General features: G+C 41.8%; 1 protein-coding gene across 2 annotated transcripts in view; it reads left to right on the top strand.

The window, feature by feature from the left end:
- Positions 1-22646, top strand: part of STN7 (Serine/Threonine kinase domain protein) — a 305972-nt gene that overhangs the window by 59034 nt on the left and 224292 nt on the right. For both annotated transcript variants that reach the window (XM_089428318.1, XM_089428317.1), the window contains exon 2: positions 11311-11397. In XM_089428318.1, coding sequence (XP_089284444.1) covers positions 11311-11397 — 87 coding nt within the window. The remainder of the gene's footprint in view (positions 1-11310; positions 11398-22646) is intronic.

The following is a 22646-nucleotide window of genomic DNA, read 5'->3' as shown; positions in this document are numbered from 1 at the left end:
AGCATGCAGAGCAGTTCACAGAGCAGTTCACTAGGGAGTCCACTGATGGACAGTTCACACGGTACCTCAGCTTCTACAGGTTCAGGTGCAGGCAGGAGGACAGCAGACAGACAGTCAGGAGTTCAGGCTACTGATGGTGATGAGGAGGAGGAGTTTCATTCTCCTATGGGAGAAGCACGCTCAGGGAAGAGGAAGCCCAAGTGGCTTCAGGACACCTTGAGAGATGCCACATCTGTTGCTGAGCCGAAGAGGCTGGTCAGAGAGAGTAGACCACCTGAGAGGTTTTGTAGTTATATGGCGATGGTTACCAGCATCCTTGACTCTGAGCCTTCTAGCTATGAGGAGGCAGCTAGCCAGCAGGTCTGGAGAGAGGCCATGCAGGAGGAGTATTCTTCTATCATGAAGAATGATGTTTGGGAGGTGGTGCCGAGGCCTGAGGGCAAATCCGTGGTTACTTCCAGATGGCTTTACAAGGTAAAGCATGTTGCAGATGGCAGCATTGAGAAATTCAAAGCGAGGTTTGTGGCTAGAGGGTTCTCCCAGGTAGAGGGAGTTGATTATGAGGAGACCTTCGCTCCCGTGGCTCGATATACTTCGATCCGCTCCATTATATCGATAGCAGCAGAGATGGGTTGGAAGATCCACCAGATGGATGTGAAGACCGCATTTCTCAATGGCTTCATACAGGAGGAGGTGTACATTGAGCAGCCACAGGGCTTTGAGGTGCATGGGAAGGAGTCCCATGTGTGCAGATTGAAGAAGGCCCTTTATGGCCTGAAGCAAGCTCCCAGAGCTTGGTACTCCAGGATAGATGCATACTTGCAGGGGATGGGTTTCACAAAGAGTGAGGCAGATCCGAACCTTTACTTTATTGTGATTGGTGAGGAGCCTCTCATTCTGGTGCTGTATGTGGATGACTTGATCATTACAGGTGCAGAGAGACTCATAGAGCACTGCAAGAGAGATCTTGCGGCGGAGTTTGAGATGAAGGACATCGGCTTGATGCATTACTTTTTGGGTTTGGAGGTGTGGCAGGAGGAGGGGCATTTCTTCCTGGGGCAGGGGAAGTATATTGTGGACATCCTTAGCAGATTCCACATGGAGGATTGTAGACCCATGTCGACACCGATGATCACCAACTGGAAGAAGCTTCATGCTTCGGATTCCGAGTTGGTGGATCCCACATTGTACAGGCAGCTGATTGGTTCCTTGATGTATTTGGTCAACACTAGACCAGATATCTGTTTTGCAGTCAACACGATGAGTCAGTTTATGTGTGAGCCTAGGAAGGTTCACTGGGTGGCTGCAAAACACATTTTGCGGTACTTGCAGGGGACAGTGGATTATGGTCTGGACTACAGGCAGGGAGATGGAGTGAGATTGGCAGGATACACTGATTCTGATTGGGCAGGTTGTGCTTCTGATAGGAAGAGCACTTCAGGGTGTTGTTTTGGGTTGGGTTCAGCAGTAGTGTCATGGTTCAGCCGGAAGCAGCAGTCAGTAGCACTGAGTTCAGCGGAAGCAGAGTATATGGCAGCCAGTCTAGCTAGTTGTGAGGCCATCTGGCTTCGCAAGATGTTGTTTGGCTTATTTGGTCAGCCGTTGAGACCTTCAGTGATTTACTGTGATAATCAGAGTTGCATTAAACTCACGGAGAATCCAGTATTTCATGACAGGTCAAAGCATATCGGGATCAGATATCATTTCATCAGAGACTATGTTCAGAAGGGAGCTGTGAAGCTTGAGTATATTTCCACTGATGAGCAGGTTGCAGATATCCTTACCAAAGCCTTACCACGGGGCAAGCATGTCTACTTCAGAGACAAGATGGGTGTGGTGAGGAACACCTTCCTCGGTAAGAGGGAGTGTTGAAATTTGGTACCGGAGGACAGGTGGTTCCCTTAGGCTTTGATCTTTGGCCTAGGGAAAAGTGTCCAAAAGAATTTAATTTTTCTTCTAAAGTGACTTTATAATTTTATAAAGTTAAATCTAATTTAAAAGTGACTTTAAGTGATAAAGTTATTAAGTCTAATTTTAAAGTGACTTTTATAAAGTCAATGAAAAATTAGAAAGGAAAAGTGACTTTGGAAATAAATGACTAAGTGGGTCTTTATTAAAGTGGGGTGAATTAAAAAATAGAAAGTGAGATTTAAATGAGCATTTAATCTCAACCATTGATCTAAATCTATTTCAGCCATTGGATTTAGAGATCACCCAAAAGTCACTTGGATCACCCAAAAGTCACTTGGAGTTATATTAAAGGAGGAAAATGAGGAAAAGGTCATTCTTTCATGAGCAGATTGGGAGAAGGAGAGCAAGAGAGCAAGAGAGATTTCTGAGCAGGAAGGAGAAGGAGACAGCAGCTTGGCACACATTCCAAGGCAGCAGTTGAGCAGATTTGTACAGCTGATTCAGCACATAGTGAAAGGCAGATTTTTGCACAGAAATCGAGGAGCAGTTTGCTGATTTTTCTGCACACAAAACGGAGGTCGTACAGCATTTATTGCTGTCCTGTTTGCTGTAATTTCTAGATTGCTGTGAGGCACGGGAAATGAGATAAGTTGTAAATTTGCTTGCTGATTTTTTGCTGAATAATTCTCACTATAAAAAGACAATTTTCAGAAATAAAGAAGAGCTCTCAAACTGGTTTTCCCCAAGAGTTGTAGGGGGTTTTTCCAGGGTCAAGTTGACCAAAAATATCAGTGTTTTAATGTGTTTTAATGGCTGTTTTTAATTGCTGATTTTTAATTCTGCAATTTCCAGCATTCTGAAAAATTTCCAGAATTTGTGTTTTCAGCAATATTTATTTTTTTCAGTCCGTTAAATGTATGGTTATGGGAATGGGCATTTAACTACATGGGAGAAATAAGGAGAAACTGAAAACCGGGGTGGGAAAACAGAAATTTTTACAGGTGGAATTCTCCCTAGTTGAGAGGGAGTGTTAAAATTATGCCACTGTGGTCAAATTCCACTTTGGACAACTCATATGATGAATATAATTATTGCAATAGATTCCTCTTTTCAAGAGGACCAAAATTGGCCTAAAGATCACCTTATTTGGACAAACAGAAGTTGTTTTTTTTAATTAATTTATTTATTCATGTATATTGGATTAGGTCGGCCCTAAGCTCATGTACAATTGGACATATCGACCTCAACCCTAAGTGGACCCTCATGGAAACCTATAAATAGAAGAGACCTCAAGCTCATTTGGACACAATCATCAAGCACTCTCTTCTCTCTTCTATTGTTTGGTTCACACAGGTTTGACGGAGGAAAGCTCGCGCAAAGGGTCCGAAACTATAGGGTCGAAGCTTGCACGTGTCTAGGGTTTCTGAGTCTCAGACGCTCGCACATAACTAAGGTTTTTCGTCCCTAGACGTTGGCACAGTATGGTCATGGGAGCGTCCGGGAAGTCTTAGACGCACCAATAGAATGTTTATGGGAGCGTCCGAGAAGCTAGGGTTTCTGCAGTCCAGTTTGGTCCTTGGATGCATGCATAAAATGGTCTAGGAAGCGTTCGGGCTGCCATAAATGCTTGTGCAAAAGCCTAATGGGAGCGTCCATAGTTTGAGGCAAATCTAAGTATGTTTGGTCCCTGGACGTCCTCACCCAATTCTCTTGACAGCGTCCAGATCTATCCCAGACGCACTCATCCAGTTCTGCAGAGAGCGTCCAGATCTATCTTAAACGCTCGCACACATTATCTCTGCATGCGTCCAGGACCTAAAGATGAGTTATCACTGTGCAACAATGTTCAACACAGTGACAACAATATCCAACAGTTAACTACAGTTAGTGACAATGCATTACAGTCCTTAGAATCAGGATCTTTGAGTATAAGTGTGGTCCTCGGATGCCCTCACCTAGTTCTCCTGAGAGTTTCCAAACCTGTCCCAGACGCACTCATCTAGTTCTGCAGAGAGTGTCCATATCTGTCTTAGATGATCACACACAGTATCTCTGCATGCGTCTAGGACTTAAATATGAGATATTAGTGTGCATCAGTGTTCAATAGTGTTCAGAACAGTGACAACAGTATCCAACAGTTAACTACAGTCAGTGACAATGCATTACAGTCCTCAGAATCAGGATCTTTGAGTATAAGTATGTTTAAGGTCATGTTATGGATGTTCTAGTTGTTTTTGTTGCATTGATGAAGATATGGATCATTGTACTCTCTTTTGTTGAATCATTTGATGATGATCTAAGAAGAAGAAGAATTTACAAGGGTTTTCCCCATAGTGGGTTTTGCCCTAGTCTCCGACCAATCTTGGTGTCTCTATGTGTGCATGCTTTTCTTCTATTGTTCCTTTATGTTCCACTACATTGATGATGATGATGTTGTTCTTTCTACATAGTTGCATATGCTGATGAATAATGGTGTAGATCTGAATAATGTTATAATGTTATGGGGTGAACTTAATATGTTAATGAAGAAATGCAATTATCTAAGCAAAGAACAATGTAGCCCTATGAAAAATTAACAGACCCATCCTGCTACTGAATATTGTGGGCCCCCATAACAAGGTACTAATCCAAGAGGTGGACCTCCTCAAGAATCCTGCCCATCTGTATAACTCTGGGGCTACAACACCAAGTCACCCCACTTCACTCCTGGGGGTATGTTAGCAAACATGGCGAAGTCTTCCTCCAGCCTAGAGGACAACCTATCGATCTCTACTGATGTTGCCTGTTGGTCCTGCTTCTCCTCCTTGTCCTTCTTCCTGAGAGGACAGTGGGTACTGTAGTGACGGGGCTCACCACATCTGAAGCACTTGACTTTTGACAAGTCCTTCTTCTTCTTTCGCTGCTCCCCCTATCCCTGACTGGGACCCTTTGATGCGAGGGCCACATTCTCCTCCTCCTTCACCTACTTCGATGCACTGCTTTTGCCACTGATGTAGCTCTTTACTAGAGCTCGTCTCAACTCCTCCTGCTACAAATCGGCCCACATCATTTTCCACTTGGAGAAATTAATTTCTCTAATTGTAATTTTTTGACTCAAAATTAATTGATTTTCGGGCTTGGGATTTAATTTTATTTTTGTCGGAAAAATTAATTAATTAACACGAGGGGATTAATTATTTTTCCACCCTCAAATACTTTAACCATGGTGTCTGATTGCGAGGGACCATGCACTAAAATATTTTTTTACATTATATTATTACAAATTCAACTCTCAAAGGGGGAATACCCTTTCGTTCAAAGACCCTCAAATAACTACCCAATTCTGCGACACAACATGATCTAGTAGACCAAGTGATTTGTAATAAATAATTTAGCCAAATTGTTTAAATTATTCCCAAATCACTTTTACAATAGGCTTGATTAAGAACACTAGGACTCACCTAAGACTTTGTTAATCAGTTCCACCCTAGCTTTGGTGTTAAGTTGGAGGGAAAAACTCTGCTAATTATCCGTGTTTAGAAAGACACATAATTCGGTGAGACGAAAAACCTCCTAGGATGAAATTCGTTGCCAAAATCATAGGCTTACCTAGGTTGTTACATAATTAAACGGTCGTACTAGCATCATTTACATTATAATTTGCAGAAATTGGTGTTGATTTCTATAGCATCGGATGTGCTCTTGCCTCGAGATTTTGCAGAGACGCTAAGACACATGGATTCTCCAAGACCCAGAAATCTTTGGGAAAATTCCACCTAGAGATGGTTTAATTAAAATAATTAATCATTTTTAATGTATTCCTAAGTCTAAACTTAGGAAATGTGATTAATTAAAGGGTATTAATTAAATCTGGTGTGAATCTTCTAGATAAAGACGAGGATCAACTCCCAGTTAATCTTAGCACTTGATTATGTTTTAATCTTGACCGTTGGTGCTCCAACGAGAGATTATAAGAAGGAACTTGATGGGCACTTGGAGAACACATCGAGATAGTGAGATCTAGAGATCGAAATTCTCAAGAGTAGTTGCGCTGAGTTGTCGGAGAGAGATCGAGTGATCTTCTTGCAATGAGGGGCAGGGATAGTAGACCGGAGGGGATTTTTCTAGTCCCAGTGAGTGCAAGGTAGTGAAGGCATCGAGAGGTCCAGAGAGGCAGCACAGTGCCACGCAGAAGCAACATGGTGCTTAAGAGGGAGTCTGCAATTTTGCTGAGGAGCAGTCAAGATCCAGTGCTAGAATCTTGGGTGTGAGTCTAAAGGCCAGGGAGTCGAGTTTCCATAGGTAGAAGATCAGAAGGAGGAGGTGGTGTAGTCCCTTGAGTTGTGACACAGTGATTACATGAGCCCACGCAAAGATAGTGTAGGGCAGCTCATCCAGAGCTCATATCAACGTCGGATCTCCAGTGATAGTGTGAGATATTTTATCACTACCTCTTTGCCAGTTTATTCTCTGTATCGGATAGCCAGTTTGGGCATCCAATGATTTGTACTCAACTTACTACTGCATAATAATAAAACCCTCAGCTGTTGCACCGATTTTCCCAAGTTGGGTTTTTTTCGGGGACATTGTTCCAAAAACAACAGTGTAATTGTGTGCGTGTTTATTTCTCTCTTGTGCAGTATTTTATGTTGTGAAGGTTGCAGTAGATTTTATTTCGATGTTTATTGTGTAATACTGTAAATAACTTGATTATGAAATTAACAACTAGGAGAAATTTAATCAGTTGTTGCAGTAGGGATTCGGGTTTTCGAATTTTCACATGGTACCGGAGCATAGTTCGTAAGCTAGAGAGCTTAGAGTAGAAAGGAAGAAGGAGGTTCCAATTTCTGCGCAAGCAACAATTTGAAACCCCAAGGGCAACATATTTCCTTTGCCAGAAGAGTCAGTTTTTCGTGGAAATTTTACTTCTTTGAGTGAGTCGACAGAGAATAAAATTTTCCAGATCGAAGAGTACCAGAGGCAGAGGGAGTAGCAAAAGTTCCTTGCAGAGCAGATCTTCAGCTAGGACGCAGATTTTGCAGCAGTTTGCTAGTGCAAATAGCGTCAGGAGGAAGGAAGAGCACACACTGAGGGAATTATTTCCTCAAGGGACTTCTAGCCAAGAAGTTTGAATTTTCCTAGCAGAGCAGCAATAGCTGTGTGCAGGATTTCTCACTCCAGAAGGGAGTGCGAATAGCTGGGTAGCAGCTGCGCAAAGGAGAAGAGGAGGAGTTTGACATTTTTAGAGAGATGACATCAACTGGGTTGAGAGATCAAGATCGGTTGGACGAAGCCTCCAACTATGTGATCTGGAATGCTAGAATTTCTTGCCTTCTAGATGAGCATGATCTCAAAACTTATATCGATAGTGTGGTAGTTGTACTCGCAGATGCAGATCCGCTTAAGAAATACAAGAAGGAGATGGCGAAAGCTAAGAGGTTGATTCTTGATGGGGTTCGAGATTATGTGGTATTTCACATAACTGGCAAAGATACCGCTTGATAGATGTGGGAAGCACTAGCTACGTTGTACGAAAGGTCTTCCAAGCAAGAAGAAGATGTATCTTGAGGAGAAGCTGAGATGCACGAGGATGCAGAAAGGGGAGCGTATAGACCCCTTCCTTACTAGGCTTCAAGATGTCCGGGATCAACTGTCTTTAGTAGGGTCAGTGCCCCAGCCTACAGAGTTTGTACGATTAGATCTAAACAACGTTTCTGAAGAATGGCAAGTTTTCGTCCAGAGTATCCTGGGCAGAGAAAAACTGCCAGATTGGGAACGTATGTGGGTTGATCTGCAGCAGGAGGAGATGAGGCGAGATCTGGTGAAGAGCACCATCAGTGGTGGTAGAAGCAGTAGTGGGACGAAGCAAGTAAAGGAAGAGGAAGACGTGGCCCTTGCATCTAAGGGGCAATAGGAGCAGTGTAAGAGGAAGGACATTTCCAAGATCAAGTGCTTCAGATGTTGTGAGCTTGGTCACTACAACACTCAATGTCCTCTTAGAAAGAAGGACAAGGAGGGGAAGTAGGATCAATAGGCTACATTCGTCGAGATTGACAGGCTGTCCTCCAGATTGGAGGAAGAGCTTGCCATGATCACCAAGTTACCTCTAGGGGTGAGTTGGGGTGATTTGGAGTTGTAGCCCCAGAGAGTTACAAGATTGGCAAGATTCTTGAAGAGGTCCACCTCATGAATCAATAGTTTGCTACGGGAGCCCAAAACATGCAGTAGCAGGATGAATCAATGGCAGTTGGTGCAGTTAGGTGCCAAAGTGACAGAGGCAGTGGCTAGCAGTGGTCAGATGCTCGACAGTGCAGAGCAGAGTTGGCAGCAGTGCAGTTGGCACAGAGCAGAGTCAGCAGCAGCGCAGAGGCTTCAGTGGCAGCGCTGAGTCTAGCAACAGTTAGGACTCAGGTGACAAATGCGTCATACTGATCACAATTGGTTCAGTATTTTGGATGCTTTTCCATTGCAGTTGTTGCAGTTGCAACAACAACAGTTGGAGAGGGTTGTAGTGCAGATGTAGTGTTGGCAGCAGTTCAATAGAGTCAGCAACACAGATGCAACAATCAGAGTTGCACAGTAGTTGATGGGCAGCAGAGTTAGACATCAATAGCGCAGCAGGAGATAGTGCAGAGACAGAGTGATGCTTCAGTGGGTTACAACACTAGAGCACATTCCTCGCTAAGAGGAAGTGTTGATTTCTGTAGCATCGGATGTGCTCTAACCGCGAGATTTTGCAGAGAGGCTAAGACACATGCATTCTCCAAGACCCAAAAATCGTTCGGGAAAATTCCACCTAGAGATGGTTTAATTAAAATAATTAATCATTTTTAATGTATTCCTAACTTCCTAAGTCTAAACTTAGGAAATGTGATTAATTAAAGGGTATTAATTAAATCTGGTGTGAATCTTCTAGATAAAGACGAGGATCAACTTCCAGTTAATCTTAGCCCTTGATTATGTTTTAATGTTGGCCATTGGTGCTCCAACGAGAGATTATAAGAAGGAGAATGAGGGGCACTTGGAGAACACACTGAGATAGTGAGATCTAGAGATTTTCTCAAGAGTAGTAGTGTTGAGTTGCCGGAGAGAGGTCAAATGATCTTCTTACAGTGAGGGAAAGGGATAGTAGACTGGAGGGGATTTTTCCAGTCCCGGTGAGTGCAAGGCAGTGAAGGCATTGAGAGGTCCAGAGAGGTAGCGTAGTGCTCTAGAGGGAGTCCGCAATTTTGCTGAGGAGCAGTCGAGATCCAGTGCCAGAAGCTGGGGTGTGAGTCTGGAAGGATAGGGAGTTGAGTTTCCAGAGGCAGAAGATTAGGAGGAGGTGACACAGTCCCTTGAGTTGTGACGCAGTGACTGCGTGAACCCACGTAGAGACTGCACAGAGAAAGCGTAGGGCAGCTCATCCAAAAACCGAATCAGTGTCGGATCTCCAGTGATAGTGTGAGATATTTTCTCACTACCTCTTTGCCAGTTTATTCTCTGTATCGGATAGCCAGTTTAGGCATCCAATGATTTGTACTTAGATTACTATTGCATAATAGTAAAACCCTTAGCTGCTGCACCGGTTTTCCCAAGTTGGGTTTTTCCAGGGACATTGGTCCAAAAACAACGGTGTAATTGTGTGTGTGTTTATTTCTCTCCTGTGTAGTATTTTATGTTGTGAAGGCTGCAGTAGATTTTATTTCGATGTTTATTGTGTAATACTGTAAATAACTTGATTCATAAATTAACAAGTAGGAGAAATTTAATCAGTTGCTGCAGTAGGGATTCGGGTTTCTGAATTTTCACAATTGGGTTTACAATGACATAAGAAGTTAGAACTGGCTGGCTGATGATTCTGAATTTTGAATTTTTTTTTTGTACAATTGCTTGCTTGGACTTGTGACAAAATAGGTGCAATAGGTGGCTAACAAAGACAATGACTAATTTTTCATTAATTTCTAAAATCCTAAGAGAAAACTGAATAGGTTGTTTGCAATATGAATATTCTCTTTGGTCATGTTTAACATTCTACAAATTTTTATAATAGAAAAAAAATTAATGGTCTAACTCCATAGTGGATATGCTGATTTCAATTTAAATATTTCCCATCAAATATTATCCTTGCATGCCCCATAATAAAACTATCAAGCTTTTTACTGGTGAATCTATTATATTCGTTTCAAAAAGGCAAATTTTGTTGATAATTTTAATGACTGTAAATTTCATTAGCAATAGAGTAGTTAATTTATAAAGAAATAATAATTAAAAACTAAAGTCTACGGTTGAGCCTTCGATCTCTCTTCTTAATGGAAATAATTCTTATATTGATGAAACATAGCTTCACAAAACTTGATCAAACTTGGAACGATTCATTGCTATTTTGGAATACTAAATCTTAGAACTTAGGCATAGTGGGTTTCTTCTTGAAGGCAAAGCATCACTACCAAATGACAAATTTCATTCTTTTAGAGTCCAAATATGTCTCAACTCCAAGGAAGATGCATTCAGAGAATTAAAACAAGTTATTCTTGGATAAATAAAATCAAGTTTTATTATTTTTCTTGTGTGAGTCAATAATTTAACATCAAATGGCCATACCAACTTATCCTTCAAAACCCCCCACCCACCTCTCTACCAGTGGGCTAACTTCGTACATGAAGATATAATGATTGAAAACACTCACAAACGTATTTAGAAGAAACATCTTATTTCTAACTAAGATGGAGGGGTTTGTAAGAAAAGTCTATTGTATGACGGAGGTTTAATATCAGGTATGTACAATAAATCAACCGTTACAGTTTGTGGCAGACATGTAAGACACTAAAGAAGTCAATAAATGTATATCAAATGTGAGTGCACTATCCAAGTAAACATGGCATATTGACATATACAATAAATCATTGATGTGGTAGACATTAAATAACAAAAGAAGACAATCAACTATAAGTGCAACGTGCACTATCACCTTATTCCCTGGTCCAAAGTTTCATTTATATATATATCCTACAAATGATGTATAAAAATGAACTTACATGTCAAATTGACATTTAAAATATAAAAATGCTTTTCGTCCATGACATTTAATTTAAAAAGATGCTTGTTTTTTGATGCCCAAAACAACAAATGATGTTCATTAACTGTGAAATTTCAACAATGGTTACGATACCTGTTCCCTAATTGTGGTATGTTAGAACTTAGGGCAGGCACATTTATGGTCTTAATTTCACCGCTCAAACATTGGATGCAACTTGAGGGAGGCATATCAAATGACCTTCTAGCCTGACGATACACATCAAACTCCTGGCCTTTTTTATATTTCTTATTTTTATTTCATATTTTGCTTTATTTTTCACATAATTACCTCTTAGTCACCTCTATGATGTATTTTACTATTTTCACTGTCTCATTGGTCGTTTTTGGCTATCTTTATTTCAGGAGGATTTTGTTCTTGATAAGAAACTTGGAGAGGGTGCTTTTGGTGTGGTTTACAAGTCTTTCCTAACGAAGAAGACCCAAGGAAAGGTATTTTTATTAACTCAAATTAAGCTAGTTGTTTAAAACTTCAAGTCAATTTGTAGCAACAATATCAAGGTAAGTCATCGAACTCTCGGTTGCTTTCCTTTTTATTTGTCTGGAAAAGAGTATTTTGTTATTTTACAAATATATTGCAAATTTGATTCTGCTCACGAATCTGCCATGTCCATACCATTTTATTTACATTTTGAGTTTTATAAGCTAGAACATTCTCGTACCAGGCTTGCTCTGATTTTTTAAAACCCAGGTTGGTTTTTAATATTTATGACCACACCAGTTCTTGGAAACAGACCAACAAGCTGCATGAAACAAAACCAAAGCATCATCTCCAAGGGGACTATCATGTCTGCATTGTAAAACCACAGCCACCTAGGGTGACGTTGGACAGGCACTGGATACATATATCTACTCCCTCAACCACATTCAGCCTCTTCAACCCTTTTTAGATGATTTCCGGTTCTACTTTGCACACTTTCTCTCGCAAGATGTGGAGAGACGCATCAGCCTATCTGTTCTTGCAAGTTCCTCAAAAGGGATATGTTTGTTTGTGCTAATTGGGATAGTCTACCTACTTGGTTGTGCATCTCCTTACCACCATCCAGCTGGTCCCACAGGTGGAACTTATGTGAAAAATGATTTTTATTTTATTTTATTTTATGTGCAAAATATTTGGCATGGTATTCCTTGTCTGATATACATCTCTACTGCCATGGAAGGGAGCTAATCATCTCTCTCTATCTTTCCCCCAGGTAAGTGATGCTTTATCACTATGTAGGAAGAATGACTGATGCTCTGCTTTTGCAGATTCAATCATCCATAAAGGGTCATACTTATGTTTGGCTCACATGCTGTAGTGTCCCTTGCCAAAATATGTTAACTCAACTTGCAAATTTTTTTAAATTCTTCTTTTTGGCATTTTGACAAATACTTTGCACGTAAATATTTCTTCAAACATTTTGTATGCAAACAAGAAGAGCTATTTTTGTAGAGATATTTCTTCAAACATTTTGCATGCAATTAAAGATGAAACCTTAATAAAGTTCCCCAAATTAGTAGTAATAACTCAGCGCAATTTTTCTTAATCTTCGGCATGAGATTACAAGCTTTATCCTTCAATACGAGCTCTTGTGAAGAACTTGGATGATTCCTATTTTTCGACTAGCTAGGGTGGGTGTGTCTCATCATCGAAACCAATCTTGATCAGCTAGGGTGGATGTGTTTCTATTAAAATTGGCAACTAGGGCCAAACTCCACATGGGTCATCTTATTTATAATCGCTGATAATTTTCTTCGATTCCTCTCTCCGAGAGGTGTAGGATTGATCTAAAGATCATCCGATTCCGACATGTACAAATGAAGTTATGAATTTATTTTGATTATGGTCAAATTATCAAGGTCGGCCTCTTCTATATGTCAGCTCACCTAATCCAGTAGTCACGTCTCTTGATCCCCACCGATTGGTATATATAGAGGTGCTTTTTCCCTCATTTGGTACCTCTAAGTACTCATCCATTAGTAGCAACACAAGGGACAAAAAGGAGCTCGTTGGAGAAACTCGGATTAGGGCATTCATACTTCTGTTTGGGCTGTAGGAAGTCAGGCACTTCAACGAGGTAGAGAGGCTGGGGTTGGAGCCTTCTCGTGATTGTTTGAAGGACAGTTGCACCTACAAGAAGGCCGAGAAGGAGAGGTATAACTGCAAATCTGTTGGGGCATATTTGTATCCATCGTCTCATGTAGGCTGCAGCACAGAAAGAAGATGTGGGTAGGCCGCAGGCCTTAATCACCTTGTTGCAGGGTTGCGTGGGTCTGTTTGAGGGCAAGAAGTGCCCAGATCAATCAATGTGGAGGATAGGAGCTTATAAAAGGGAGGCCGCAATAGAAGAGGGATTTTCTGGGATAGTTATGGCTGGGAATTCTTCCAAATAGGGGACATACCTATGGTGAACTTGCCGCAGTCCTGTAGCAGTTGTTTAGAGGTCTAAACAAGCTTAAAAGGGGTGCAGGAGTAGTCATCTAGGAGAGCGAGTTCCCAGATGTGATAAAGGGAAGGAAGCCACAACAGATCATGTAGTGGGCTGCTGTAGGTTTCAGTAGAAGCCCTAACCAGTAATCAAAACTCAGTCCATGAACAACAGTGACAAGTATTCAGAATTGCAGTATGGAAATCATCAGTCCTTGTTGGCAAAATTGCAATTTCATTGAGTCAACTTCATGGTTAAGAACTTTGATGTCAGATCTGCTATTTGGCAAGTCAGTATTCACTTTAAATCATTGTACTCTATCTCTCTCTCTCTGCTGAACTATCGAAAAATATATAAGAAGATTTGATCAAGGGTTTCCCCACATTCGGGTTTGTCCCTGGCTGGTGCCATATCTTGTGTCCTCTTGTCTTGGCTTGTCTTCTACTGTTTATGTTTATGTTCTATCTGCATTTTACTATCATGTTAATGTGATTGCTAATCTGGAAATGGATATTGGGCTAATAGAGAAATTGAAGTAAAATTGCTCTAAAGCATAGAACATACCATTGTTTCCTAAATTTAACATGGTATCAGAGCTCAGGTGAGGACAAGCCCAAGCATAAGAGATTGCAATCACCAAGAAGCATCTGAGGAATTTCATTGACTTGAATTAAACCTTCAGCCCTCCGTGGTAAATCTGAATTCAAGAATGACAAATCTGTGACATTCTCTTAAAGTCATGGGCTCCAATGTAGGAACTACTCGATCATCATGAGCAAAGGTTGGAAGTCATCAAGGCATGTTCCTGTATTCATAAGATGTGTTTTGACTCTTGAGTAATGTCAAGATATTTTCGGAGGATTATTTAGCAGTCCTAGCTTGAGACTGTATCATCATCATAAGCATATAGGAGGATATACTTCGAAATCGAAATCTTCTATGATCTTTGGAGATAGGGCCGAACCACTGTAGATCCTTGTTTGAAGTATTGCAACCCTCACTTTAGAGGGTTGTATCATTCCTAGAAGAATTTCTCTCTGAGATTCTCGTATTTGAAGATCTATGGAACGTTTCAGATGTCAGATATATCCATCTCATCCCTTTTTGGTTCATTGCATATTTCTGAGCATTTGAAGCCGAGTTGTTAAAGGGTATATTGAAGTCAATTCAGTTTGAGCATGAGTAACTGGATCTTTGCTGAGAACAGTCATATTCTACTCTAGACATATACCCTTTGTAGAGTTTGTTGACAACTATGAATATAAGTATCACCCTTGATTATCCTTTGCAGCATACATTCTGGGAAATCTTCAGATCAAGGAGAAATATTGGATCAATGACCGACTTGCTCTAACTATTGCAGCAGTCTCTTGGGGATATATGTATATCGACACATCTATCAGTCATAATCCGAGAGTTGAGAAAAAGTCTGCTAAGGCAGTATGGAGATGTATTGATCGCTTGATATTTCAAGGCAATACGTTCTTTCTTCTTAATACTAACTCTAAGGTTTTGAGTGACATTTCCTTGAGCTTGATTTGAATCTTGATAACTAATGATGATGTAATTCTGGTAATGTTTGATTGGTGGTCTTCAAGAAGGTATCTCGGATCAGTAAACCTTGACAGCTATATACATTCGTCTGAAAAGAATTCTGGGCTATACTTAAAATCTGATCTATTAAACCTTTTATTGTTGTTGGTAAGTAAGGCAGCCCATACTCTGTGCTAAGGGTTCAGTGCACTGTCAAGCACTTGTAACTTTTATTATCTGGAGTTCTATAACATCTCATCTCTTATTCGATGTCTCGATTGTAGTGTCATTTTATTTTTATTTTGAAATACTGAAATTGTTGAAATTTGGTACCGGAGGACAGGTGGTTCCCTTAGGCTTTGATCTTTGGCCTAGGGAAAAGTGTCCAAAAGAATTTAATTTTTCTCCTAAAGTGACTTTATAATTTTATAAAGTTAAATCTAATTTAAAAGTGACTTTAAGTGATAAAGTTACTAAGTCTAATTTTAAAGTGACTTTTATAAAGTCAATGAAAAATTAGAAAGGAAAAGTGACTTTGGAAATAAATGACTAAGTGGGTTTTTATTAAAGTGGGGTGAATTAAAAAATAAAAAGTGAGATTTAAATGAGCATTTAATCTCAGCCATTGATCTAAATCTATTTCAGCCATTGGATTTAGAGATCACCCAAAAGTCACTTGGATCACCCAAAAGTCACTTGGAGTTATATTAAGGGAGGAAAAGGAGGAAAAAATCACACACATTCGATTTAATTCTTTCATGAGCAGATTGGGAGAAGGAGAGCAAGAGAGATTTCTGAGCAGGGAGGAGAAGGAGACAGCAGCTTGGCACACATTCCAAGGCAGCAGTTGAGCAGATTTGTACAGCTGGTTTAGCACACAGTGAAAGACAGATTTTGGCACGATTTTCGAGGAGTGGTTTGCACAAAAATCGAGGAGCAGTTTGCTGATTTTTCTGCATGCAAAACGAGGGCCGTACAACACATTTATTGCAGTCCGTACAACGCATTTAATGCCGGCCGTACAGCTTAATGCTGAAAGTGGGCACGAAAATCGAAGAGGCCGTACAGCATTTATTGCTGTCCTGTTTGCTGTAATTTCCAGTTTGCTGTGAGGCATGGGAAAAGAGATAAGCTGTAAATTTGCTCGCTGATTTTTTTGTTGAATATTTTTCACTGTGAAAAAGACATTTTCAGAAATAAAGAAGAGCTCTCGAACTGGTTTTCCCCAAGAGTTGTAAGGGGTTTTTCCAGAGTCAAGTTGATAAAAAATCTCAGTGTTTAAATGTGTTTTAATGGCTGTTTATTATTGCTGATATTTAATTATGCAATTTCCAGGATTCTGTAAAATTTCCAGAATTTGTGTTTTCAGCAATATTTATTTTTTCCAGCTTGTTGAATGTATGGTTATGGGAAAGGGCATTTAACTACATGGGAGAAATAAGAAACTGAAAACCGGGGTGGGAAAACAAAAATTTCTACAGAAATCATTCAAAGCTCAGTTTATAATGAAACATCTCCATGAGCAAAGTTGAAGGGCAGAGGTATCAGCTTGATAGAAAGTCAGTTTGAAATCATCCACTAAATTAAGCCAGTTTTTCTGGAGATATAGATTTGGGTTGAAAATTGGCTGCTTGCAGAAGTTGTCACAGCAACATGATCACTTATATTAGTAAGCAAAAAAGGCTCCCCTCTTGTTAAGTTGCATCACTGATATATATTATCGGCAGAATGTTGCAGTGATCTTGTCAGAGGTTGTATCATTCAGATCAAGGATAGACCTTGCTTCACAGGTTAAACAAGAATAGGGCAATGTTACTAGAGATTCATTATTTCCGGACACGTATTACTATTATCTGAGGGATAATGCTAAGACGCCTTGTTTGTATGGACCATGATGATTACCTACTGTATTGATATATTGGCTAATGTTGGGGTCATCCTGAAAGTATGAAGATCTGTAGCTATCAAGGATAATATCTTGTGCAGTAAAGTTTCTTGTTTATATATAATATCAGTGGCACTATCACAGCTCAACATCATTTATGTTCTCTTGTCAACTCAAGATTTTCTATGATATCACTACAAGAATAGTAGTGACGGTGTCATGTTGTAGGCCCAGCATGTTGATGCCTGTATCATAGTCTTGTTCACAATCAAGCTGTAAACAAGACTGATGCGATCATTGGAAAGGCTATCCGTTGAATCATCATCTTCTATGAAGAGGCTATAGAGATATTCCAGTAATGAAACTGGATCACCTTTGACTCTGATAAGAGGTGCTACATCTGAAGCTTTCATTATTAAAGATCAGAATGGCCTTTGTTGAAATAATCTCAAAGAAAGATGTCTTCTCCTGCTTAAAGAAGAACCTTGTCAATTCTTCAGAATGTTCCTCTCTGACCTGGAACTTCCTTGACCCATATGGGAAGCTCAGAAGATTAATCAAAGCTAGGCTCTAGTGGGAGCTATAAAATCTCGGGATTTATAGCTGGCTGAAGACAGACTGATGAATATGATTTGAATTCGAGGGAGCTATGATACAACTATCGATAACATCTGTCCAACAGATGTTAACCCTCTCTTTTATCAAAGTAAGAGGGAGCTTTTCTTAAGGAGAAGACCCTCTCATTCACAAATGTAAGAGAGAGTTGGCTTCTAGATGAAGGACCTAGGACCGATGCACTACTTCCTAGGGTTGGAGGTCTGGCAAAAGCCAGGTGAAATTTTCCTATCTCAAGGAAAATATGTTGTGAAGACATTGGAAAGATTTGGGATGGTGGACTGCAAGCCTGTGACTACCCCGATGGAACTTAACTTTAAGAAGTTATGTGGTAGTGTTGCCGGACCTGAATTGGGAAATTCCGAGTATTGTCAACTCATAGGAGCATTGATGTTATTGGTGAACTCCCGTTCGGACATATGTTTTGCAGTTAATACGTTGAGCCAATATATGGTTGAGCCTCATCATATACATTGGATTGGTGCCAAGAATCTTCTGAGATATCTTCGGGGCATAATCACTCATGGACTGAGATACATTGCCAGAGATGTGAGGCTGCATGGTTATTCTGATGTTGATTGGGCTGGTGTTGTTTTTCTTTGGGTTCTGCTTCGACATCCTGGATGAGTAGGAGGCAAAAATCTGTTGCCTTGAGCACCGCTGAGGCCGAATACATTGCTGCTAGTATGGCCTCATGTGAAGCTGTCTAGTTCAGGAAGCTCTTCAGTGAGCTGTTTGGACATGTGCTGGATACCACCGTGATCCTCTGCGACAACTAGAGTGGGATCCGATTATCAAAAAATACCGTGTTTTATGATCGCTCCAAGCATATAGATATCAGGTACCACTTTATCCGAGATATTGTACAATGAGGAGCAATAAGGCTCCATCACATTGGGACTGATGAGCAGGTTGTTGATATTCTGTCAAAGCCCCTGGGAAAGGTCAAGTTCTTGGCCTTTTGATAACAACTAGGAGTCGTGGAGAGACCCTCTTATGACGGTCCTGTATGATATGGACATTAAGCTTTGGGAGCTCTGGGGGGCTTGGGGTACTTCTTGGAGCGATGAGAAACCATAGGGTGAGTGGTTCAGCCTTCCCCTAGTGGTTTGCTGTATATAGGGTGAGTGGTTCAGCGTTCCCCTGTGATACCCCCTGGTGATATGTAGGTAGGATGAGTGGTTCATCCTTCTCCTGCTAAGACATCCTACCCATGCAGTCTGGGACTCATGGGAAGTACTTCTCATCTAGCCAATGAGTAAGGAAATGAGGATAGGGACCATAGTACTACCGATGGACGCATCGTGTACTACCGTACTCCCCATGCTAGGATGACTGATATTGATCTGGGATCAATTGGAATTGACTTCGGGTCAGTAAGAGTGGTATGAGACACTCTCTTTTATCTGGGATTGACTTCGGGTCAATAGAGAATGGTATGATACATTCCCGATCACTTCTTATTCTTCATAGTTAAGCAGAGCAGAGCAGTGCATTGATGGCAAGAGATAGTACCGTCTGGCAGATGGAGTTCTCCCTAGTTGAGAGGGAGTGTTAAAATTGGCAACTAGGGCCAAACTCCACATGGGTCATCTTATTTATAACAACTGATAATTTTCTTGGATTCCTCTCTCCGAGAGGTGTAGGATTGATCTAAAGATCATTCGATTCCGACATGTACAAATGAAGTTATGAATTTATTTTGATTATGGACAAATTATCAAGGTCGGCCTCTTCTATATGTCGGCTCACCTAATCCAATAGTCACGTCTCTAGACCCCCACCGATTGGTATATATAGAGGTGCTTTCTCCCTCATTTGGTATATCTAAGTACTCATCCATTAGTAGCAACACAAGGGAGAAAAAGGAGCTCATTGGAGAAACTCATATTAGGGCATTCATACTTCTGTTTGGTTTGTAGGAAGTCAGACACTTCAACGAGGTAGAGAGGCTGTGGTTGGAGCCTTCTTGTGATTGTTTGAAGGACAGTTGCACCTACAGGAAGGCCGAGAAGGAGAGGTATAACCGCAAATCTGTTGGGGCATATTTGTATCCATTGTCTCATGTAGGCCGCATCACAGAAAGAAGATGTGGGTAGGCCGCATCACAGAAAGAAGATGTGGGTAGAGACACAGACACAGAGCAAGAGGGAGCCACATAGAGGCCAACAGTGACTGCGCAGAGGCCAGAAGGGCCTACGTGACTGATGCAGAGGCTTCAGAAGTGCTGAAGTGGCCCAGAGAGGCTGCGCAGAGCCTCAGAGGGCTGACGCAGGGGCTAGGAGGGCTGATGCAGTGCTTTGGATGGGTTGGAGAGGGTTTCGTGGAGCAGACTTTCAGAGTATCTGCTTCTGAAGAGAGGTACTACTGCCAGATTATTTTCTCTGTCGGGTGAGCCAGTTTGGCATCCAGTGTACTCAAGAAAAGCTGCTTAATAATAAAACCCTCAGAACTGCTGCACCGGTTTTCCCAAGTTGGGTTTTTCCGGGGACGATTTGTCAAAAAATAACGGTGTCCCTTGTGTGTTTGTTCATTTCTTTCAGTTGTTGGTCTGTAGATGGTTGAGACTGTATTGTGTTTATTTCAGTATTTATATGGTTAAATAACTTGTTAGTAATTAAAACAAGTAGGCAAAATAAACCAGAGAATACAGAAAAATTTCTAACGGGTGATACTTAGAAATTTAAACATGGTATCAGAGGGTTGCAGATCACAAGAGAGCTGAAGGCGCCAACTGAATCAGGGAAGTTGCAGCAGAAACAGTTGTCCCGAGTGAGAGAAATTGTTCCTAGGCAGAAAGCGGAAGAGATGGGTTGACATAAAGGGCCTGCGTCATCAATTCGAGCTAGAGAGAGGCCAGCGCAGAGGTAGAGGAAGGCAGAAGAGGCTCACGAAGAGCCATGCAAAGACGAGGACGGTTGACGCAGTTGCCCAGGGGAGCAAATCAACCTTGCGGGGATTGCGCAGAGCCTAAAGGCTCAGTTCCTCAGTTGATGGGGCATAGGAAGCTGTGGGCAGATTGCGGAGAGTGAAGCTGGTGGGTTGCTGTTGCTATCAAGGTAGAACAGTACATAATGGGACAAAACCAAGGTAGAAGGGAGTTGCTACCTAGGCAGATTTCCAGCCAAGAAATCTAGATTAGTGTTGCAGGAGCATAGGAGATCGGAGAGGTGCGATTCGACTATTGGCAGGAGGATTTCTAGGAGGGAAATCGAGACATAGAGGGAGTCTAGCAGAGAAATTCCAGGAGGGAAGTAGAGACTCGGAGGAGTCGAAAAGAAGAATAGAGATGGCCATGAATGGACCGAGGGATCAGGACAGGCTGGACGGGGTGACCAACTTTGTCATCTGGAAGGCCAGGATCCTATCCGTTCTGGATAGACATCGCATCAAGGCCTTCACCTTGAGAACCGTGGCTATTCCAGTCGACCCAACTGATAACGAAAGGTACGAGGATGCGATGGCCAAGGTGAAATGCATAATCCTTGATGGGGTCAAGGATTATGTGGTTCAACATATTGCCGAGAAGAATACAACAAAGGAAATGTGGGACATCTTGACGACATTGTATTAGGGCACTTCCGTGCAGAGGAAGACGCTGCTGGAGAATCAGCTACGGTCATACCAGATGCAGAAGGGGGAGCAGATAGATCACTTCCTCAGCAGGTTGCAGGAGATCCGGGACCAACTGACTTCCATAGGGGCCATGCCGGATCAAGAATTAATGGTGAGGACCGCCCTAAACGCAGTCTCCAAGGAGTGGGAGACATTCGTCCAAAGCATTTTGGGCAGAGCGAATCTTCCAGATTGGGAAGAACTGTGGGCAACTCTTTGCCAAGAAGAGATCAAACAAATGACGAAAGCGGGAAGTAGTGGCAAAGGAGCCCGGGTCAAGAAAGAGGAGGAAGAGGATGTAGCTCTGGCATCTGCAGGACAACAGGGGAAGAGGAAGAAAAAGGATCTCTCCAAGATAAAGTGCTTCAACTATGGGAAACTGGGCCATTGTGCAACCTAGTGTCCAAGGAAGAAGAATAAGGGAGAGGCGTCTGACTCCAAGGCAACACCGACGAAGGCAGAGAAGGAGGTAGAGAATGATGATGATTGTGCCATGAGTACTTATGTACCTCTAGAGAAGGGGTGGGGAGACATCGAGCTGTAGTCAGGAGGACTACAGGAGATGTGGGGCAGGATCCTTGAGGTACCCAAACTCTTGGATCATATCCGGCTACGACAGCCCCAAAGTGACAGTAGCAGGGTGGCGGATGTGGATGAAGTGGCAGAGAGTGCTAGAGTGCAGTAGTCCTAGGTAGCGCAGAGAGGGTTGCAGTAGTGCGAGAGGCACAAATGAGGTTGTAACAGTGCAGGAAGGCACGAAGGTTTTTGCAGCAGTGCGAGAGGCACAATGGTGTTGCAGCAACGCAGAGGTAGCACGGGATAGCAGCAGAGAGAGCTTCAGCATCATGAGGGTTTCTAGCCTGACAAGGATGTTAGTAGTTGGGTAGATCAGTTACCAACGTCTCAGTAACTGAGTTGCAGTGCAGTAGTAACAGTGGTAGTGCTATGGGTAGCAAGATGCAGCATGATGAGAGAGGGCTGCAGTGCAGATGCAGTGTTGGGAGGAAGGACTAACAACAACACAAAAGCAGAGGAGTTGCCGTATAGATGTAGCAGTGGCAGTGGTAGAGCCATGGGTAGTAGCACAGGATGCAACAGTGCAGAGGATGTTTGGTAGAAAGGCCAAGCATCAACACAGGTACCGGTGCTGGATAATCCGGGTGATGCTCAGTGGTGGAGTATTACTAGAGCACATTCCTCGCTAAGAGGGAGTGTTGATTTGGGGTAGCATCGGATGTGCTCTAGCCATGAAAATTGGTGGAGAGGCTAAAGCACGTGAGATCTCCAGGACCCACAAAAATGGTTTGGGGAAATTCTACCCAGTAAAGGAGATATTAAAATAATTAATATTTTTAATGGGTTCCTAAGTCTGAACTTAGGAAAATAAAAACATTAATGGCATTAATATAAAACTGGGTTAGAAGGTTCTAAATGACATGGATCAAGCCAAATCTAATCTTAGCTGTTGATTAGAGATGTAATCTCGGCCGTTGAAGACTCAACAAAAAAAGTATAAGAGGAGGCTTGAGGGTTAGTTGGAGATACACCAGAGTGATCAGTCAGTTCGAGTTTCTAGAGCGGGTTTGCTAAGAGAAATCGAACTAGTGATAAATATTGCAGTGAGG

The sequence above is a fragment of the Pinus tabuliformis genome, chromosome 4_2, assembly GCF_031772625.1.
Source record: "Pinus tabuliformis cultivar Carrire ecotype Pingquan chromosome 4_2, CPIR1, whole genome shotgun sequence".
In the NCBI taxonomy this organism is placed as follows: domain Eukaryota; kingdom Viridiplantae; phylum Streptophyta; class Pinopsida; order Pinales; family Pinaceae; genus Pinus; species Pinus tabuliformis.
Note: the sequence above shows the minus strand (reverse complement) of the source record. Positions and strands in the feature narration are given on the sequence as shown.